At 38.2% G+C, this 21742-nt stretch overlaps 1 protein-coding gene across 2 annotated transcripts in view; it reads left to right on the top strand.

Moving 5' to 3' along the window:
* Positions 1-21742, top strand: part of PTPRN2 (protein tyrosine phosphatase receptor type N2) — a 984778-nt gene that overhangs the window by 339801 nt on the left and 623235 nt on the right. For both annotated transcript variants that reach the window (XM_023225377.1, XM_023225378.1), the window contains exon 4: positions 15814-15916. In XM_023225377.1, coding sequence (XP_023081145.1) covers positions 15814-15916 — 103 coding nt within the window. The remainder of the gene's footprint in view (positions 1-15813; positions 15917-21742) is intronic.

Below are 21742 nucleotides of genomic sequence, written 5' to 3'. Positions count from 1 at the left end.
AACCTGGTGGGAGATAATGGAATCATGGTGGCAGTTTCCCCATATTGTTCTCGTGTTAGTGAATAAGTCTCATGAGATCTGATGGATCCACAGGAAACCCCGTCCGCTTGTCATTCATGAGATCTGATGGATCCACAGGAAACCCCTTCTGCTTGTCATTCATTCTCTCTCTTGCCTCCTGCCATGTAAGATGTGCTTTTCACCTTCCACTGTGATTGTGAGGCCTCCCTGGCCACATGGAACTGTGGGTCCATTAAACCTCTTGCTCTTTCAATTTACCCAGTCTCAGGTGTGTCTTTATCAGCAGTGTGAAAACGGACTAATGCAGAGGCATAGTTTGCAAATATTTTTTCCTACCCTGTAGGTTGTCTATTTACCTGTTAATAGTTGCTTTTGCTGTTGAGAAGTGCTTTGGTTTAATTAGGTCCCACTTGATCTTTTTTTTTTTTTTTCTTGTAGTTGCTTTTGGAGATGTCATCAGGAAATCTTTGCCAAGGCCTGTGTCCAGCGTGGTGTGTCCTACATTTTCTTCTAGGGTTTTTATGGTTTTAGGTCTTACGTTTAAATCTTTAAGGCATCTTAAGTTTCAATCTTAAGGATGGAGTCAACGTTTCAATCAAAGGAAGGAGTCAAGTTTCAATCTTCTGCATATGGCTAACCAGCTATCCCAGCACCATTTATTGAATAGGGAGCCCTTTCTCCACTTCTTGTTATTGTCGACTTTGTTGAAGATCAGATGTTTGTAGGTGTGTGGCTTTACTTCTGGTTTCTCTAAACAGTTCCATTGGTCTATGTGTCTGTTTTTGTACCAGTACCATGCTGTTTTGGTTACAAGAGCCTTATAGTATATTTTGAAGTCAGGTAGTGTGATTCCTCCAGCTTTGTTCTTTTTGCTTAGGGTTGCTTTGGCTATTCAGGCTTTGTTTTTTTTTTTTGGATCCATATGAATTTTATGATTCTTTTTTTTCTAATTCTGTGAAAAATAATGCTGGTGGTCTGATAGGAATAGCACTGAATCTGTAAATTGCTTTGGGTAATGTCGCCATTTTAACAATATTGATTCTTCCTATCCATGAGCATGGAATGTTGTTCTGTTTGTTTGTATTATCTCTGACTTCTTTCAGCAGTGTTTTTTAATTCTCATAGAGATCTTTCACTTTCTTGGTTAGCTATAATCCCAGATATTTAATTCTTCTTTTACATGTTGTAAATGGGATTGCATTCTTGATTTGGATCTCAGCTTGGAAATTATTGACATATAGAAATGATATTAGTTTTTTGGTTTCTGTTTTTGTTTTTGTTTTCTAAGGGTCAGTGACTTGTATGCTACTGGTTTTTATACATTGATTTTTTATCCTGAAACTTTACTGAAGTCATTTATTAGTTCGAGGAGTCTTTTGGCAGAGTTTTTAGGGGTTTCTATGTATAGTATATCATCTATGAAGAAAGATAATTTGACTTCCTCTTTTCCTATTTGGATACCTTTTATTTCTTTCACTTGCCTGATTGCTCTGGCTAGGACTTCCAGTACTATGTTGAATAGGAGTGGTGAGAGTGGGCATTTTGTTTCATTCCAGTTCTCACAGGAAATGCTCCCAACTTTTGCCTGTTCAATATGATGTTGCCTTTGGGTTTGTAATTGATGGATCTTATTATTTTGAGGCATATTCCTTTTATCTTTTGTCCTTTGATGCCTACTTTGTTGAAGGTTTTTTAACATGAAGAGACACTGAATTTTATTGAAAGCCCTTCCTGTGTCTATTGAGATGATCATATGGTTTCTGTTTTCAATTCTGTTTAGTGTCATAGAAGGATTTAGGGAGGAGTTCCTACTTTTTGGCTTTTTGAAGTAATTTTAGTAGGATTGGTACTAGCTCTGCTTTGTATGTCTGGTAGAATTCAGCTGTGAATTTGTCTGGTTCAGAGTTTTTTTTGGTTGGTAGGGTTTTTTTTAATTAGCAATTCAATTTTGAAAGTCATTATTCATCTGTTCAGGATTTGAATTTCTTCCTTATTCAATATTGCAAGGTTGTATGTTTCTGGGAATTTATCTATTTCTTCTAGATTTGTGTGCATAGAGGTATTTATAACAATCTCTGAGGATCTTTGTGTTTCTATGGGATTGCTTGTAATATCACCTTTGTCATTTCTGATTGTGCTTATTTAGGTATTCTATCTATTTTTGTTAATCTAGCTCATGGTCTACCAACTTTATTATTTCAAAAAATGAACTTTCTTTGTATGTGTTTTTGTGTCTCAATTTCATTCAATTCTGCTCTGATTTTGATTTTTTCTTTTCTTCTGCTAGCTTTGGGATTGGTTTATTCTTTTTTTTTTTCTAGTTCTTTCAGGTGTAATGTTATATTGTTAATTTGAGATCTTTCTAACTTTATGATGTAGTTGTTTAGTGTTATAAACTTTCCTCTTAACACTGCTATAGCTGTGTTCTGGTATGTTGTGTTACTGTTTTCATTAGTTTCAAATAATTTTTTGATTTCTGCCTTAATTTCATTCTTTACCCAAAAGTCATCTAGGAGCAAAATGTTTAATTATGATGTAATTGGATAGTTTTGAGAGATTTTCTTGTTTTTTATTCGTATTTCTATTACATGTGGGCCAAGAGTGTAGTTGGTATGATTTCTATTTTCTTTGGATGTTTCCGAGACTTGCTTTATGGCATGTGGCTGATCTTAGAGTATGTGCCATATGCAGATACAAAGAATATATACTCTGTTGTTGTTGGATATTCTGTAGATGTCTAGAAGACCCAGTTGATCAAGAGTTGAATTTGAGTCCAGAATATCTTTGTTAGTTTTCTGCCTCTATGATCTGTCTAATGCTGTCAGTGGGGTATTGAAGTCTCCCCCTATTATTGTGTTTATCTATGTCTCTTCATAGGGCTCTAAGAACTTGTTTTATGAATCTGGGTGCCCCAATGTTGGGTGCATAAATATTTAGGGTAGTTAAGTCTTCTTGTTGAGTTGACCCTTTTTCACTATATAAAGCCCCTCTTTGTTCTTTTTGATCATTGCTGGTTTAAAATCTGCTTCATCTGAAATAAGAATAGCAACCTCTGCTCTTTGTTGGTTTCCATTTACAAGATAGATCTTTCTCCATCCCTTTACTTGGAGCCAAAGTGTGTCATTACATGTGAGATGGGTTCTTGAAGACAGCAGACAGTTGGGTCTTGCTTCTTTATCCAACTTGTAAATCTGTGCCTTTTAAGTGGGTGTTTAGCCTGTTTACATTCAAAGTTAATATTGATATTTAAGGATTTAATCCTGTCATTTGTGTCATTAGCTGGTTTTCATGTAAACTTGATTGTATAGTTGCTTTATAGTGCAAGTGAGCTACGTATTTGTGTTTTTGTGGAGGCAGGTATCTTTCTTTAGTTTCCGTGTTTAGCACTCCCTTAAGGATCTTTGTAAAGCAGGTCTAATGATAGTAAATTCCTTTAGTGTTCACTTGTCTAAAAAGGATTTTTTCTTCTTTGCTTATGATGCTTAGTTTTGTGGGATATGAAATTCATGATTGGAAATTTTTTTCTTTAAGGATGTTGAAAATAGGGCCCCCAGTGTCTTCTGACTTGTAAGGTTTTTTCTGAAATGTCTGCTGTTATCCTGAAATGTTCTCTTTGTAAGTGACGTGTTCTTTCTCTCTAGCTGCTTTTCATAGTTTTTCTTTCACATCAACCTGGGAGAATCTGATGACCATGTGCCTTGCAGATGGTCATCTTATATAGTATCTCACAGAGGTTTTCTGAATTCCTTGAATATCATGTCAACCTCTAGTGAGATTGGGAAATTTTTCATGGACTATATCCTCAAATATGTTTCCCAAGTTGCTTACTCTCTCTCCTTCTCTTTCAGAAAAGCCAGTGAGTCATGGGTTTGGTCTTTTTACATAATCCCATACTTTTCAGAGGTTTTATTCATTTTTTAACGCTCTTTTTTTCTTTATGGTTGTCTGCCTGTGTTGATTTGAAAGAGCTGCCTTTACGCTCTAAAATTATTTTCTCAACCTGGTCTATTCTGATGTTAATGCTTCCAATTTTATTATGAAATTCTTATATTGAATTTTTCAATTTCAGAAGTTCAGTCTGATTATTCTTAAAATGGCTATGTTGTATTTCAACTCTCAAATCATTTCCTTGGATTGAGTTTCAACTTTTTCCTGTATCTCATTGAGCTTCCTTGCCATCTAGACTCTGAATCCTATGTCTGTCATTTCAGTCATTTCAGTTTGATTAAGAACCATTGCTGGGCAGCTAGTGTGTTCATTTGTAGGCAAGAAAACACTCTGGCTTTTAGAATTGCCAGAGTTCTTGTGTTTTTTGTTTTTTTTCCTCATCTGTGAGTGCTGATGTTCTTTTATCCTTTTGAAGTTGCTGTCCTGGGGATAGGGCTTTTTGTTTTTATGTTCCTTATTTCTCATAAGAGTTTTGCTGTTGTGTAAGTTGGATATAGTTGATTGGCTTTGTTTCTGAATTTTTTCATAGGGCCGAGGTTCAGCTTAGCACTCCTGGGCTGTATGCTCTAACCCTGGTGAGCTGGGACCACGCCTGTGGCTGTGTTCTCTGGCCCCTTGAGGTTTAGTACTAGCTGCACTGGGAGGTCAAGGTGCAGCTAGGCTGCTGGCCAAAGCACTCCATCAGGGGCCACCAGCCAAACTGCCCCATTGGTGGTTGCTGGCAAAAGTGCCCTGGCAGGGTGGTGGGGGCCACTGGCAAAAGTGCTCCAGTAGGGCCCTCTTTTTTAATGTAGGCATTTAGTGCTAAAAATTTCACTTAGCACAGTTTTAACTGTGTGTGCCATGAATTTTGATATGTTGTGCTTTGATCTGAATTACATGTAATGTATTATCTTCTCTTTGACCCATGGATTTTTTCATAACATGTTGTTTAATTTCCAGGTGTTTGGATATTTCCCTGTTATCTTTCTGTTATTGATTTCTACCTTGACTATATTGTGGTCAGAGAACACACTCTGAATGATTATAATTTTGCTGAAGTATGTTTTATGACCCAGCATTAAGTCTATCATGGTATGTGTTCCATGGGCAATGGAAAAGAACATATACTCTGCTCTTGTTGGGTACAGTGTTCCATAAATAGTCATTAGGTCCTGTTGGTTAATGGTATTGTTGAGTTCTTTTCTATCTTTGTTGATTTTTTGTTTAGTTGCTCTATCTATATAATTCATATATAGGATTGCTGTATCTTCTTAGTGGGTTGACCTTTTTATCACTCTGTAATTCCCTTCTCTGCAGCCATTTTCTTTACTCTACTAACTTATCTGATATTAATATAGCCATTGATTCTGTCCTTTAATTAATACTTACATGATATATTTTTAAAAATATTTTTACTTTCAACCTTCCTATATCATTTTATTCAAAGTGAGTTTCATATAGTATATAGTTGAGTCTTTTTTTAAAAAAAATCCACTCAGCCAGTGTGTTTTTGTTGTCATATTTAGCCCATTTACATTTAATGTAATTATTAATATGTTAGGATTTAAAACTCATTTAACTTTTTATTTTCTACTTGTTCCTGTATTTTTTGTTTCTTTGTTTCTTCTTCCCTTCCTTTGAGTTACTTTAATGTTTTTGGAAATCCACTTTATCTATAGTGTTTTTGAGTGTATGTCTTTGATAGTTTTCTTTTAGTTATTGTTCTAGATATAATATTCATATACATATTCATAACTTATTAAAGTTTACTGGTGTCATAATTTTACCAGTTTGGGTGAAATATAGAAACTTTTCCTTCCTTTATGACATTTTACTTATCCCCTCATTTATATTATAATTGTTTAAATATTTCCTCTATGTGCATTTAAAAGGACATCAGACAGTGGTATGATGTTTGATTGAACTGTCAAGCATAAAACTCAAGAGAAGGAATGCTTACTGTACTGACTCATGTTGTTGTTTGTCATGTTCTTGCATTCTTCCTGATGCTCCAAAATTCCTTTTGTTTATATTTCTCTTCTACATAGAGACATAAATTTAGTTATTCTTTCAGAGTTAGTCTGGTGAAAAACACAATTTTCCTTTATCTGGGGATATCTTTATTTCCCCCTTATTCCTGAAGGATACTTTCACTGGGTATCTGGATTGATAGACCTGTGGGATTCTGGGTTGACATATTTTTCTTTCAGCACTTGAAAAATGTGCTATTTCCTTGTGGCCTCCATTGTTTCTGATAAGAAATCCCCTGTCATTTGAATTGTGTTTTCCTTGTAGGTAAGGTGTCATTTTTCTCTGGCTGCTGTCAAGATTTTTCTTTGTAGGTTTTCAGAAACTTAATTATTATGTGTCTTGCAGGAGATTTGGGTTTACCCTATTTGGAGTATGTTTAGCTTCTTAAATTTTTAGGTTCATGTTTCTTCCAAAATTGAGAAGTTTTCAGCCATTACTTTTCTGAATACCTTTTCACACCTGTCATCTTGTCTTCTTTCTGTCCTCTTTTTGAAACTCTGATAGCATGAATATTATATCTTTGGTTATAGCCCTGCAGTTGCTGAAGCTTTATCAATTTTTTCTACTATTTTCTCTGTGTTGTTGACATTGACTAATTCCTATGGTTTTATCCTCAGTTCACTGATTCTTTCCTTTGTCTCTCCATCCTTCTGTTATGTGCATCCACTGAGTTTTTTATTTTGATTATTGTATCTTTCAGTAATAATATTTCAATTTGGCTTTTATTTTTGTCATCTATTTTCTGAGACATCCTACTTTTTCATTTGTTTCAAGTGTGTTCATAATTGCTCATTGAAGCATTTTTATCATAGCTGGTTTAAAATCTTTCTTAGGCAATTGTAACATCTCAGTCATCCCAGTGTTGGTTTCTGTGGATTGTATCTTTTCTATTTATTTTGTCATCTTCTTTGTTCTTTGTATGACCAGTTATTTTCTGTTGAAATCTGGACATTTTTGTATTATGTCATGATTCTGGATCTCATTTAAACTTTGCATTTTAACTGTCTCTTTTTGAACACTGCCTTTCTGGGGGTAGGGGGTGGTGATGGTAATTCCTTGTAACTGACATGTGGAGATGGAAGTCTAGATTCCCCAGGAGGCCTCTGTTGATACCTGAGGGTGGGGTCTTTTTACTGCTTGCTTAGGGAGAGGGGTGGAAGTTTCAACTTCCCAGATGGTCTCTGCTGACACTGTAGGGGTTGTGGTAATCACAACCCAATGGAGATGAAAGTTCTGGATCCTTACTTGGCCTTCTCTGACACTAGCTGGTAGGGCTAGGGGGAGGCCTTATTACAGCCTCATGAAAGAAGAAGTCTAGACCCCGACTTGGCCTTTGTTGGCATGGGTAGGGGGAGGCTATACTTTTTTCTGTGGTGTTTTGCTGGAGTAGAGCTGTTAATATCTAATATTTTTCTGTCTTGTTGAGTTGATTCTTTCCTGACTCCTTGATTAGAGAGAGGCTGCTTTAGTTTTGTGTGTGTGTGTGTGTGTGTATGTGTATACACGTTGGTGTTTCCAGATTGCTGCCCTCTTTAACTCCAAGTCTGAGGTACATGAGACAAAAAGAAAACCCAGGGAATCCACCACTGTGTCCTTCTCTGCTCTTCCTTCTTATTGCCATCCTTCAGAGTCTTATGCTTGTTTTACGTATGCTCAGAGATTCTAGTTGTACTTAGTGGGAAGAAGTATGTCATCTCTAGAAGTGGATTCCTTCTTCCCAGGGTTATATTTTCTCCAAGATATGCCACGGACAGAAGTTCATAGGAGATGCTTAAACTCCCATATCTATGCATTGTTGTGTTTGTTTTTTATACCTAAGAGCACAGTTTCTTCTGACTTCCAGGAAGGCTGAGATGGCTGGGCTGAGGGATACAGGGTCCTCTCAGACTGCTCAGTACAGATGATTCTGAGTAGTTGACTGACTGTTGTTCTGGAAGAACTGAGCGCTTGTCAGACTGCTCAGTACAGAGGATTCTGAGTAGTTGACTGACTTGTTCTGGAAGAACTGAACCCTTGTCAGACTGCTCAGTACAGATGATTCTGAGTAGTTGACCGACTGTTGTTCTGGAAAAACTGAGCCCTTGTCAGACTGCTCAGTACAGATGATTGGGAGTAGTTGACCGACTGTTGTTCTGGAAGAACTGAGCCCTTATCATAGATCCCAAAGTTGACATAACTCAGACTTACATGCTTTTCAGATAAAAATTGTAAATTTAAGTTATTTAAATTTTATAAATGATTTTTTTTCATGGAAAGTTCTTTTTGTGCCATTGATTTTCTGCTTCCTGATAAATATTAATATTAAGACAATCCTTTTTAGGAATGGCATGGTTAAAATATCCTTATTTTCTAAATCCACAATAATAGATATTATACTAACATTGCAAATATGCTTTCAATTGAGGATACTCCCGAGAATGGATCAGAAATAGCTATATAAATAAATATAAGTACATTTCATAGTGGGTGTTTTTAAGTTGCTTTGGCAAATGGGATAAACTTGGTTATTATTAAGTACATTTAATCCTAAATTGGGTAACAGTGAATGTGGGGCCTGTTCTCTCAGCAACCTATTCTCTAAGTGATACATTCTAACTAGAGCGGCTTAGAGTAACTTGGAGGCCATCCTAATGGTGAATTTTCCTATCATTCTTCACTTCGGGTAATGCCATTTAGGCTTTTGAGATTTAGAAGTATGACAGTTGCTTTAATTTGCCATCTATAACATTTAAAAATTGTTAAAATCTAGATTTGCAGGTGAAAAAAATTGTGTGTTCATGAAGATAGCTTATATCTACTGAGCTCTTTTAATTCCATTCAGAATATGTGGTTCTTATCATGTTCTGGACTTCCTATGCCACACACACACATACATACACACACACACACATACACACACACACACACACACACATATACACACACACACATACACACACACATACACACACACACATACACACACACACATACATACACACACACACACATACACACAAGCACAGAGCCATCCTGATTGGAAGATTTTGGTAATGTGTTTTTGTACAGGGCATAAAAATATATCTCTGTAATTACATGATATTTAGTGATTAGATAATTATGGATAATTGCATGGGGTAGTTCTAAGTGCTAAAGTGTTACCATAAGATCTAAAATGTACAAATTGCATAATAATTATTCTTGAGAGTTATTTGGTAATTTTGAGCATAATTATCATGTGATCCACAGTGCATGTAATTAATGCATAATCACATGGATTTTGCCTTCATAACTACTTCACCCTTGTTATGAAGCTCTTTGTCATAACATTTGAGTATAAATATAATGTAATTGGCTCCCGGATACAGTACATTAAGCCCCATGATAATTGCTTTCACGGTAACACTACCCCTTATTCCATTCCCATTGCTGTCTTTTAAGATTTTGTTAGGAAGAACAAAATACCTAAGATACGGTGTTGGGCAGTTAGAGGAGTGGGTGAGTGGTGGGTACTATGTGCTCATTGTGGATGAGGAGTATCTTTGCTGTGACCACAGTATTTCCATGTAGATGGAAGATGTCTCCATTTTTCATAATAGACAAAAATCTGTCTTCTGACTAAACTTGTATTTGGTGTAAGACTCCTTGCTGTCCAGCCATAGTCAGCACCCATTAAAGTCTCTCCCTCTATTTGTTTTTAATTTTTAATTTTTGTGGGTACAGAGGTGTATATATTATGGGATATTTTGATACAGGCATAAAATCATAATAATCACATCAGGGTAAGTGGGATATTCATCACCTAAAGTATTTATCCTTTCATTGTGTTACAAATAATCCAGTTATACTCTTGGTTATTTTTAAATGTACAATAATTATTGTTGACTGTAGTTACCCTGTTGTGCTATCAAGTACCAGATCTTATTAATTCTCCTTAACTATATTTTTGTGCTCATTAACCATTCCCACTTACCCCCCACCTGCTGCCAATTTCCTTCCCAGTAACAATGGTTACTTCCTTCTGGTAACCATTGTTCTATTCTCTATCTCTGTAAGTTCAGTTGTTTTAATTTTTAGTTCCCACAAATCGATGAGAACATGCAAAATTTGTCTTTCTATATCTGGCTTATTTTACTTAATGTAATGACTTTCAGTTCCATCCATGTTGTTGCAAGTGACAGAATCTTACCTTTTTATGGCTGAATAGTACTCCATTTTGTAGAGGTACCACATTTTTTTAAAATCCATTTGTCTGTTGATGGACATTTAGGTTTTGCTTCCAAATGTGTGCTATTGTTAACAGTGCTGCAATAAACATGGGAGTGTGGATATCTATTTGATACACTGATTACCTTTCTTTTGGGTATAAACCTGGCCGTGGGTATAAACCTAGCCGTGGGATTGCTGGATTATATTATAGCTCTATTTTCAGCTTTGTAAGGAACCTCCACACTGCTCTCCATAATAGTTGTACTAATTTACAATTCCACCAGCAGTGTGTATGAGGGTTCTATATCCTCGCCAGCATTTATTATTGCCTGTCTTTTGGACAAAAGCCATTTTAACTGGGGTGAGATGATATCTCATTTCAGTTTTGATTTGCATTTATCTGATGATCAGTGATGTTGAGCACCTTTTCATATACCTGTTTGCCATTTGAATGTCTTTTTTGAGAAATCTCTATTCAGAGCTATATCTATTTGCCCATTTTAAATTAGATTATCAAAATTTTTTCTACAGAGTTGTTTGAGCTTTTTATGTATTTTGGTTATTAATCCCTTCTCAGATGAATACTTTGCAAATGTTTTCTCCTATTCTGCGGGTGTCTCTTCACTTTGTTGATTGTTTCCTTTGCTGTGCAGAGGTTTTTTAACTTGATGTGATCCCATCTGTCCAATTTTGCTTTGGTTGCCTGTGCTTGTGGAGCATTACTCAAGTTGCTTTGGCTGCCTGTGCTTATAGGGTATTACTAAAGAAATCTTTACACTATTCAATGTCCTGGGGAGTTTTCCCAATGTTTTCCTGTAGTCGTTTCATAGTTTGAGGTCTTAGATTTAGTCTTTAATCCATTTTTATGTGATTTTTGTATACAACAAGATAGGAGTCTAGTTTCATTCTTCTGCATGTGGTTATCTAGTTTTCCCAGCACCATTTATTGAAGAGACTGTCCTGTACCCTGGACAGTTGATGACTGTTGACGATTTTTGCATCAATATTCATCAGGGATATTGGCCTGTAGTTTTATTTTTTGATATGTCTTTGGTTTTGGTATCAGGGTAATACTGGCTTCATGGAATGAATTTGGAGTTATTTCCTCCTCCTCTGTCTTCTGGAATAGTTTGAGTAACGTTCTTCTTTAAATATTTGGTAAAATTCAGCAGTGAAGTGATCAAGTCCCAGGCTTTTCTTTGCTTGGAGACTTTATTACAGCTTCAATCTCATTATTTGTTATTGATCTGTTCAGGTTTTGGATTTCTTCATGGTTCAGTCTTGGTAGGTTCTATGTGTCTAAGAATTTGTCTATTTCTCCTGGGTTTTCTAATTTACTGGCATGTAGTTGCTCCTAGTAGCCTCTAATGATCCTTTGAATTACTGCAGTACTGGTTGTAATGTCTCCTTTTTCATCTCTGATTTTATTTATTTGGCTCTTTTCTCCTTTTTTCTTAGTCTGGATAATGGTTTGTCGATTTCGTTTATCTTTTCAAAAACCAACGTTTTGTTTTCATTGATCTTTTGTATTGTTTTCTTCATTCCCACTTCATTTATTTCTGCTCTGATCTTTATTATTTCTTTTCTTTTACTAATTTTGGGTTTGGTTTGCTCTTGCTTTTCTAATTCTTTAAGATGCATCAATAGATTGAGGGTTTTCCCTCTTTATTTTTTTGATGTAGGTGTTTATAGCTATAAACTTCCCTCTTAGTACTGCTTTTGCTGCGTCCCACAGGTTTTTGGTATGTTGTGTTTGTATTATTATTTGTTTCAAGAAATCTCTAAATTTTCTTCTTAATTTATTCATTGACCCACTGGTCATTCAGAAGCGTATTGTTTAATTTCCATGTGTTTGTATAGTTTCCAGAATTTTCCCTGTTATTGATTTCTAATTCCATTGTGGTCAGAGAAGATACTTGATGTAATTTCAGTTTGTTTTTGAATTTTTAAAGATGCATTTTGTTGATAATGTATGGGCTGTTCTTGAGAATTATTCATGTGTTGAGGAGAAGAATGTGGATTTCATAGCCATTGAATTAAATGTTCTGTAAATGTCAATTAGGTCCATTTGGTCAGTAGTGCAGCTTGGTTGATATATCTTTGTTGAATTTCTGTCTGGATAATCTCTGTCCAGTGCTGAAAGTGGCATGTGGAAGTCTTCAACTGTTATTGTATTGGGGTCTGTCTCTTGCTTTAACTCTAATAAAATTTGTTTTATATATCTGGATGCTCCAGTGTGGGGTACATATATATTTACAATTGTCATGTCCTCTTGCTTAATTTACCCCTTTATCATTATGACCTTGTCTCTTTTGGTAGTTTTGTCTTGAAATCTATTTTGTCTGATACATGTATAGCTACTCTTGCTTTTGTTTGGTTTCCATTTGCATGGATTATCTTTTTCCATCCCTTTATTTTTTTAGTCTATGTTTGTCTTTATAGGTAAAGTGTGTTTCTTGTAGGCAACAGATGATTGGGTCTTTTTTTTTTTTTTTTAAATCCATTCAACCGCTCTGTGTCTTTTGATTGGAGAGTTTAGTCCATGTGTACTCAATGTTATTTTTGATAGGTAAGAACTTACTCTTGCCAATTTTGTTATTTGTTTTCCGATTGTTGTGTGGTCTTCTCTTTCTTATTTCTTTCCTTACTGTTTTTTTTAAGTGAAAGTGATTTTCTTTGGTGGTATGTTTTAATTTCTTGCTTTTTACTTTTTGTTGTATCTGTTTTATGTTTTTTGATTTGAGGTTACAATAAGGCTTGCAAATAACATCTTATAACCCATTATTTTAAATGGATGACAACTTAACATTGATTGCATAAGCAAGCTAACAAACCAGCACAGAGAAAACTAATAAAAACTCTACACTTTAGCTTCATCCCCCTACTTTTTAACTTTTTGTTGTTTCTATTTATATCTTTATATCTGAAAAGTTGTTGGAGTTATTTTTGATCAGTTCATCTTTTAGTCTTTTAACTCTAGATATGAGCAGTTTACACACCACGATTACAGTGTTATGATATTCTGTGTTTTTCTGTGTACTTACTACTACCAGTGAGTTGTGTACCTTCAGATGATTTCTTAATGCTCACTAACATTCTTTTATTTCAGACTGAAGAAATCCCTTTAGTATTTCTTATAGGACAGGTCTGGTATTGTTGGAATCCTTCAGCTTTTGTTTGTCTGAGAAGGCATTATTCCTTCATATTTGAAATGCATTTTTGTTGGATATACAATTTCAGAATAAAAGGATTTCTTTCCTTCAACACTTTAAATAACAATGACACTATTTCCTGACCTGTAAAGTTTCCACTGAAAAGTCTGCTGCCAGATGCACTGGAGCTCCATTGTATGTTTTTTTCTTTGTTTCTTTTCTTTTGCAGCTTTTAGGATCCTTTCTTCATTCCTCACCTTTGGGAGTTTGATAATTAAATGTCTTGAGGTAGTCTTACTTGGGTTGAATCTGTTTAGTGTTCTATAGTCTTCTTACACTTGAACATTGACATCTTACTCTAGTTTCGAGAAGTTCTCATTATTATCCTTTCGAGTAAACTTTCTCCCCCTTTCTTTCTCTCTCTCCCTCCTCTTGAAGGGTGATAAATCTTAGATTTCTCTTTTTGAGGCCATTTTCTAGATAATGCAGTTGTGCTTAATTTTTTAAAATCCTTTTTTCTTTAGTCTCCTCTGACTGCATATTTTCAAATAGCCAGTCTTCAAGCTCACTAATTCTTTGTCTTGCTTGGTCAACTCTGCTGTCAAGAGAGTCTGAGGCATTCTGTCTGGGTCAGTTACATTTTTCAACTCCAGAGATTTTGCATGATTGTTTTTAATTATTCTAATTTCATTGTTAAGTTTATCTGATAGGATTCTGTTTGTCTTTTCTGTGTTATCTTGAATTTCACTGAATTTTTTTTAAACAACTATTTTGAATTCTTTGTCTGAAAGGTTACATATCTATCCCTGTCTCTCCAGGATTGGTCCCTGGTGCCTGACTTAGTTCATTTGGTGAGGTCATGTTTTCATGGATGATCTTGATGCTCTTGGATGTTTGTCTGAGTTAGGTATTTATTGAAGTCTCTAAAATCTGGGCTTGTTTGTACTCACCCTTCTTAGGAAAGCTTTCCAGGTAATTGAAGGGACTTTGGTGTTGTGATCTAAGTTTTTAATCCCTGCAGCCATATCTGCTTTAGGGGACACTCAAAGCCCAGTAATTTCATGACTCTTTCAGACTCATAGAAGTACCACCTTGGTAGTCTTGGATACAATCCAGAAGAATTTTGTGGATTACCAGGCAGACTTTTTTTTTTTCTCTTATATTCTTCCAAACAAACAGAGTCTCTCTCTCACTCTGTCCTAAGATTCCTGGAGCTGGGTGAGGGGTGACACAAGCACCTCTGTGGCCACCACCACTGGGACTGTTCTGGATCAGACCTGAAGCCAGGACATCTCTGAGTCTCACCCAAGGCCCATGGGGTACTGCTTGGGTACCACTGTTGATTATTTGGGGCCCAAGGGCTCTATAGTTGGGAGATGATGAATCCTTCCAGTACTAGGACCTTCCCTTCAAGGCAGTGGATTTTCCTTTGACCCAGGGTGTGTCTAGAAATGTCACCTGGGAGGTAGAGCCTGGAATCGGGGCCTCATGACTCTGCCCAGTGCCCTATCCTACTTTGGCTGAGCAGTTATCCAAGTTGTAAGATAAAGTCCTCTTTACTCTTCCCTCTCTTCTCAAATGGAAGGAAGGAGTCTCTTTTGGAGCTGTGAGCTGTGCTGCCTAGGGTTGAGGGAGGGGTGACACAAGCATCCTTAGTTGCCCTAGCTGGTACCTCACTAGGTTGTGTGCACCCCAAGTCCAGTGGCTCCAAGCCAAGCACAACACCAGGACTTGCCCAGGAATTGTAGTCCTTCTATCATAGACAGCCTTCAAGTTTATTTAGGACCCCAGAGCACTTTAGCTCATGGTGGTGAGGCTTGTCAGAACTCAGATTCTGACCACACAGAGGTACCCCTCTGTCTCGGGCTGGTCTAAGTGTTCCCTCCATGGGCACTGGTTGAGTTCTGCATGTTGTTTTTACTGTGACAGGGCAGCACTGAGTTCCAGTGCACAGTCCCACAGTCACTATGCTCTCTCTCCCAAGTGCATATGCGTTCTGTCTCTGGGGCACACAGCCACTGCAGGGGGATGGGTAAGGGGTGACATCAGCAATTCCAAATGATCTTTTCTACCTTCCTCTGTGCCTCTTTCAATGATATGGAGTTAAAACCAGGTACTGTGACCACTCACCTGAAATTTGGTTCTTATGTAGGTGCTTTTCTGTGTGGATAGTTGTTCAATTTGGTGTTCCTACAGGGAGGATGATCACTGGAGGCTTCTATTTGGCCATCTTTCTCCACGCTCACCCAAGTCTTTGTATTATTATTATTAATGCAGCAGAACATCGGTTTTCTTTTTGGCCTAGAAGTTTCAGAAAGCGGGAATTTCTGTAAGGAGAAGATCTTCTTGATAAACTGCAGTGAGAGGGAGCCTTACTTTGCTGATGGGACTGTCAACGTGATGGTGAAATGCAACTACTTACGAGACTGGAGCAAGAGCTTTGGCTAAACTTCCAAAACAATGACGCAGGTTTTGCAACTTTTGTCCACAGGTTTCACGTGGCAGGATGACTATACTCAGTATGTGATGGACCAGGAACTTGCAGACCTCCCCAAAACCTACCTGAGGCATCCTGAAGCGTCCAGCCCAGCCAGGTAAGTGTGGATGTGGCTTGCTGCCCCTTGCTCCTGGGACACAGCCCATAGCCATTACACTTAGGATTTGTTCGTTTGTTTTAATGTAGCAAAGAACCCACTCTCTTTCTGGTGCTGACATTTCAGAAAGTTAGGATATCCTTAAGGAAAAGGTTGGTTCCCATGAGAGAAAGAGATACTGGGGTAACCCTCCAGTGAGGTGTCGTTTTCATTGAGACATGCCCAGGGGTTCTTCATTTTTCCATGAGACTCTTAGAAAAATCCTGCATCTTCAAGGACTTGATCAAAAGCAGATAAGTCGAGAATTCCCATTTCTAAGAAATTATTTTTGCTTTAGACAAAAAGCAGAATTAAATTGTGAAAGTCTTTATCGTCCTTTCCCAGAGCATAGCAACCTATACTGAGCTAAATATATCGTTCCATATTCTCTTATTTTGTACTCAAACTATGTGGTGATTACTAATGTCACATAAACTATTCGGTAATGTCATACATACCATGTACTAATGTCATACCCATTCTTGAAAGTGAGGAAATTGAGACATAGGGAGGTTAAAAAATTAGTTTAAAGACAAATCACAGTAAGAACGCTGGCATTGTTGGATTCCTGAGCCATCGTGCTATTTTTCATGTTTAAAAAAAAAAAAAAAGAACACATGAAAATGACGTTTCCTAAAGGTTTAGTTTGCAAAGTCCGTTTTTCCCTGACAGAGAGACTATTCTAGAGCCATAGTCTTTAGTCAGAAAGATTCCAGTAACACAAAATTTAGATAGCCGCTTTCATGCCCATGTCCATCTGATACGGAAAGCAATTAAGTGTCCTGGCAGGATCAAAAGAGTGAGAACGTGTGGAGAACTGGTAACCGACCCCCAGCACACGGCGCACACTGAGGGCAGGGGCCGCGTCTTTGTGCTTCTGTGCCTGGTGTATCTACCTTTAATACCTCCTTTATCAAAGAGAATGTGCTGTTATACTCTAGGTGTTTCCTGTAGGAAACCAAACAAAAACCCACCAAAATGTTTTCAACTTGAGCTGTGTTGAATTTCCATGTTCATGTTGGATGTGTTCAAACTCCTTGTACTCCTCTCTAAATTCCACTGGGGGCGCTGTGCACCGCCCCAGGGACCTTGAACTCCACCAAGTATAGGGATGGGTTGGGCGGCCCAGACGGGCAAGCAACAGAGGGCTGGAGAATTGGGAGCACCAAGCAAGGGATGGCTCCTCCTCAGTCTGGGGGTGCAGAGCGGGGCAAACAGAAGCTGCCCAACGTGGGAGGAAAGAGCGCCACCGAGAGGAGAATCCAGGGAGGACCTGCCTCTGAGAAATCAAACTCAGCAGCAACCCTGGAGAGGCGCCTGGATTGTGCCTTCTAAACGTTAAACGCGGTCATTTGAAAAAATTGCCAGTTTTTATTATTTAAAACAGTGCCAGTTTTATTATGAAAAATGGTATGTTATCTTTGTTTTAAATACATAGGCTTTGAGATTGGAACCTACCTTCCTTCCTACCTTCCTTCCTTCCTTCCTTTCGTTTTCTTTCTTTCTTTTCTTTTCTTTCTTTCTTTCTTTTCTTTCTTTCTTTTTCTTTCTTTCTTTTTCTTTCTTTCTTTCCTTTCTTCCTTTCTTTCTTTTTCTTTCTTTCCTTCCTTCTTTCTCTTTCTTTCTTTCCTTCTTTTTCTTTCTTTCCCTCCCTCCCTCCCTTCCTCCCTCCTTCCTTCCTTCCTTCCTTCCTTCTTTCTCTGTCTCTCTCTCTCTCTCCTTTTCTTTTTTTTTCTTTTCTTTCTTTTCTCTGTCTTGCTTCGTCACCCAGGCTGGAGTGCAGTGGTGTGATCTCGGTTTACTACAGCCTCCATCTCTTGGGTTCAAGCGATTCTGTTGCCTCAACCTCCTGAGTAGCTGGGACTACAGGTGTGCGCCACCAAGCCTGGCTAATTTTTGTATTTTTAGTAGAGACAGGGTTTTGCCATGTTGGTCAGGCTGGTCTCGAACTCCTGACCTCGTGATCCACCCACCTTGGCCTCCCAAAGTGCTGGGATTACAGGCATGAGCCACCACCTCTGGCCAAGATTGGAATTTTCTTTGTGAATTTCCTGTATATGTCTTTGTCTGTATAAAAAGGACTTTTTGTATATTTCTGTTTGTTCCTTGTATTGTAGATTCTTTACATTTCAGGGTAGTAACTTTTCACATATTTTATTTTGTAAAAATATTTTTATCAGCCTGGAACGTAGATGGCACTAGCTATGGTTGCAAATAAAAACAGAGAGCTCTTACCATTCTGTCGGTTGGATTTCTAAATTCTTTCTTTGTGAGTGTTGAACCCAGGCAAGACCAATTATCCCTGTCCCCAAAACAGAGGCCCATTTAGGGAGGCATTGGCTGGATATTCTCCAGACTCCTTTCCTCCCCACTCCCCTCCCCTGCCCTGCGATGCACTTCATGCCTGTAGGGTCGGGTCCTCTGGGGTAGGTAGGCTCCGTCGGGTCCTCTGGGGTAGGTAGGCTCCGTCGGCTCCTCTGGGGCTCTGGCTTTGGTGGGATTTGGAACAAGCTGCACCCAGCGTGGAGGGCAGAGGAGTCTGGGCACATTCCCCGGCTCTTCCCCAAGCCCAGGCATGACTGCCTGGGGACAGTCACCCCCCTCATGCTGTCCCTCCTGCTGACCCAAAGGCCTCCTCAGTCCCATGGCGGCACCTTCCTCGTGCCCGACTCTGACACCTACTGAGGGAGGTTCTCCCGCGAGGCCCTGCCCAGGAGGGAATAAGAAACAGTGTGGCCCTTCATCTTCCTCAACAGTTGCCCACAAAATCATCATCCTCATGGAAATGTGATTGTTTTCCTTTTTTCCTAAAATTTCTGGAAAACTTCTTTTACCATTGAAATGATCTACTTTCTAGTATAATTTTTAGGAATGCTCTTCATTTATAGGGCATTTTCATTGTCTTCCAAGATTATTGGTAAAACATGCTTACACTGTTGTGTGATTTGGGGTATTTAAAAGCTATCCTTTAATACCTATTTCCACATTTGGTAATGCAGTGTAGTGGATGCTCTTCTCTTGTTGATGAAAAGAGTCAAACTCTGTAAAATATTTTTAGCGATGTATTCTGAGCCAAATATGAGTGGCCATGGCCCGTGACGCAGCCCTCAGGAGGCCTTGAGCACATGGGCCCAGGGTGCTCGGGGTGCAGCCTGGTTTTATAGATTTTAGGGAGGCGTGAGACATCAATCAAATACGTTGGTTTGGTTCAGAAGGTGGAACAACTCAAAGCAGGGGCTTCCAGGCTATAGGTGAATTCAAACATTTTCTGGTTGACAACTGGTTGAGTTTATCTGAAGACCTGGGATCCATAGAAAGCAAATGTTCAGGTTAAGATAAAGGATGGTGGAGACCAAGTTTTATTGTGCAGAGGAAGCTCTCAGATAGCAGACTTCAGAGAGAGCAGGTTGTAAGATGCTTCTTATTGGACCTAAAAGGGTGCCTAGCTCTTGGTTGATTATCTCCTGGGATCTGGAAAGGAAGAAAGGAAAACAAAAGGAGAAGGGGATCCCTATAGAATGTGGATTTTTTCCACAAGAGACTTTGCAGAGCAATTTCAAGGTATTGCAAGGAAATATATTTTAGGGTTAAATATTTTGATTTTTTTCCTTGCCTGGTAATGTTCTGCCAGAGGCAGACTGAAAAGCAAGTCACGATATATAGGGTCAAATAAAACCCTCTGATGAGAATTTATGGTTTGTAGGGCATGACTCCCCAGACCTCTTAGATAGGAATCTGGGCAAGAGAAAAAAATCAGAGCTTAGTCCTCACTATTATGATTTTTAAAATTACTCAGCACATGTGTAGTTATATGCCCTTGCCATTGTAAACTCACTTTTTCTTTAGCTGGGTGTGGTGGCGCCTGGCTACTCAGGAGGCTGAGGGATCACATGAGCCCAGAATTGAGGCTGCGGTGAGTCATGATCACACACAGCACTCTAGCCTGGGAGACAGTGAGACCCTGGCTCAAAAAAAAATTACTTTTTTTCACCCTTTTAACACAATTTTTAAAAAGAATTATCCCTCAGATTTTCTTCTTTTTGCTATTCTCGTAAATAAAGCTTCTTCAGTAAAATTTATGCTATTTATTCATTTTTTAAAAATAATGAAATCACATAAAGTTATTAATTTGCTTTTGAGCATAATTTTAACATCATTCTATAACTTTGACGAATTCTTACTTGCTTTTGTTCTAAATTAGCAGTAATTGTCATTTTATATCCTTTTGAAACAATAAGTGGTAGGCTTTTCTAATTTTTCATATTTATGTGTTGTTTTTAAACTTTAAATTAGTGTCTAGTTCTACTGCATTTTGGTCAGAATGTGACTTTGTTCAACTTTTGCTCTTTGGTAATTTTGAGGATTTCTTTGGCCTAATTGGAACCATACTTAATCTCCAGTTGGCACTTCAATAATATATTTGTTTAACTATTTGCAGGATACAGATTTTTACAAATAGTTTATAATTTTATATATATATATGATGTGTAATTAGGTAAAAACGTGTCAATCGTATTACTTCAAATCAACATGTCCTTATTTATATTGTGACTTTCTGAAATTTCTCAGACAAAGACAGTATTTCTGTGAGTTTTCCTTTGGGGGTTGACGTGTTTAGCTTCATAGGCTCTGAGGCTCTGCTGCTTAGCACACGGGGCTGCATCAGCCGGTCCTCGGCACCCATCACTGGTGGATTGTTGTTTAAATGGTGCCTGCATCTCCCTTAATGCTTATCTTGGATTCCATTTTCCTAAATGAATAGGGCCTTTCCTGCTTCCTCTTTGTTTTTGTTGCCTGATTAATCCATGGCTATCTTCAGAATTTGACCTTTGGGACTGTTTCTGTTTGAAACTCAGCTTTTATAAGATCAAGTGGTGTTTCCAAAGCCCCTTGGGTCAGGTCGGAGGGTGGGTTATAGCAGCAAGGGTACTGATTCCTCTTTGGGGCTCTTTCTTCTCATATGTGGATTGTGGCTTGCTTGCCTTCTCATACATGGATTGTGGCTCATTCCCCTCTTCTTTAGTATTTATAAATTTTTCTTATTTTAGATTTAATTTGTGGCCTTCGCCTCTAGATTTTCAAGCGATTTTAAAGTAATGGATTTGTTTCATTCCTTGTTAAAGGGATCCTCATGTTCTGATTCCTGCTGCGTGATAAGGAGCCCTGTTGGCTTTCAGCATCCTCACTTCCCGCTCCCAGGAGCTGCTTCTAACCAGGCTCCCCTAGTGCCTGCCTGTGCCCTCCACCAGATGGACTCTGGGCCAGCATTTGCTGGATAAACGGTGGTGAAGGACAGAATACGTGATCTGCCCATGCCTTTGAATTCTTGCATGGGTAGCAACACTAACCAAGAATGTCGCCTGGATTTCTCCAGTTCATGTGTGTTCAGAGCATTCTGAGCTGCACAGCTGAACAGGAATCCACAGTAGGCCAGTGACATAGTAGCTGGTGTTCTTCACATGAGGCAGTTAATCTCAGGAGATTGAGTTACTTGCCGAAAACCAATTACCCATTCATGAAATAAAAGTGACATTAGAATGAAGTCTTCAGAATTCACAGCCCTGTTTTGGGCTTACCATAAGCTAATTTCTCCTGCTGGTTCTTCTCTTCACACACATGAGGTCCCTCAAGCAGAGTAAGCCCCAAGAGAGAAAGCCAGAAAGAGACGTAGTGTGGAAAATCAGCAAAGCAGTAAGTATGCATGCCCAGTGTGAGGAACAGAGCTGGCACCTAAGGGGTCACCAGGAACCTGAGAACATGCTTAGGGCCAAGAGAACCTGAGAACCA

The sequence above is a fragment of the Piliocolobus tephrosceles genome, chromosome 8, assembly GCF_002776525.5.
Source record: "Piliocolobus tephrosceles isolate RC106 chromosome 8, ASM277652v3, whole genome shotgun sequence".
NCBI lineage: Eukaryota > Metazoa > Chordata > Mammalia > Primates > Cercopithecidae > Piliocolobus > Piliocolobus tephrosceles.
This window is presented reverse-complemented; position numbering and strand designations above follow the sequence as displayed.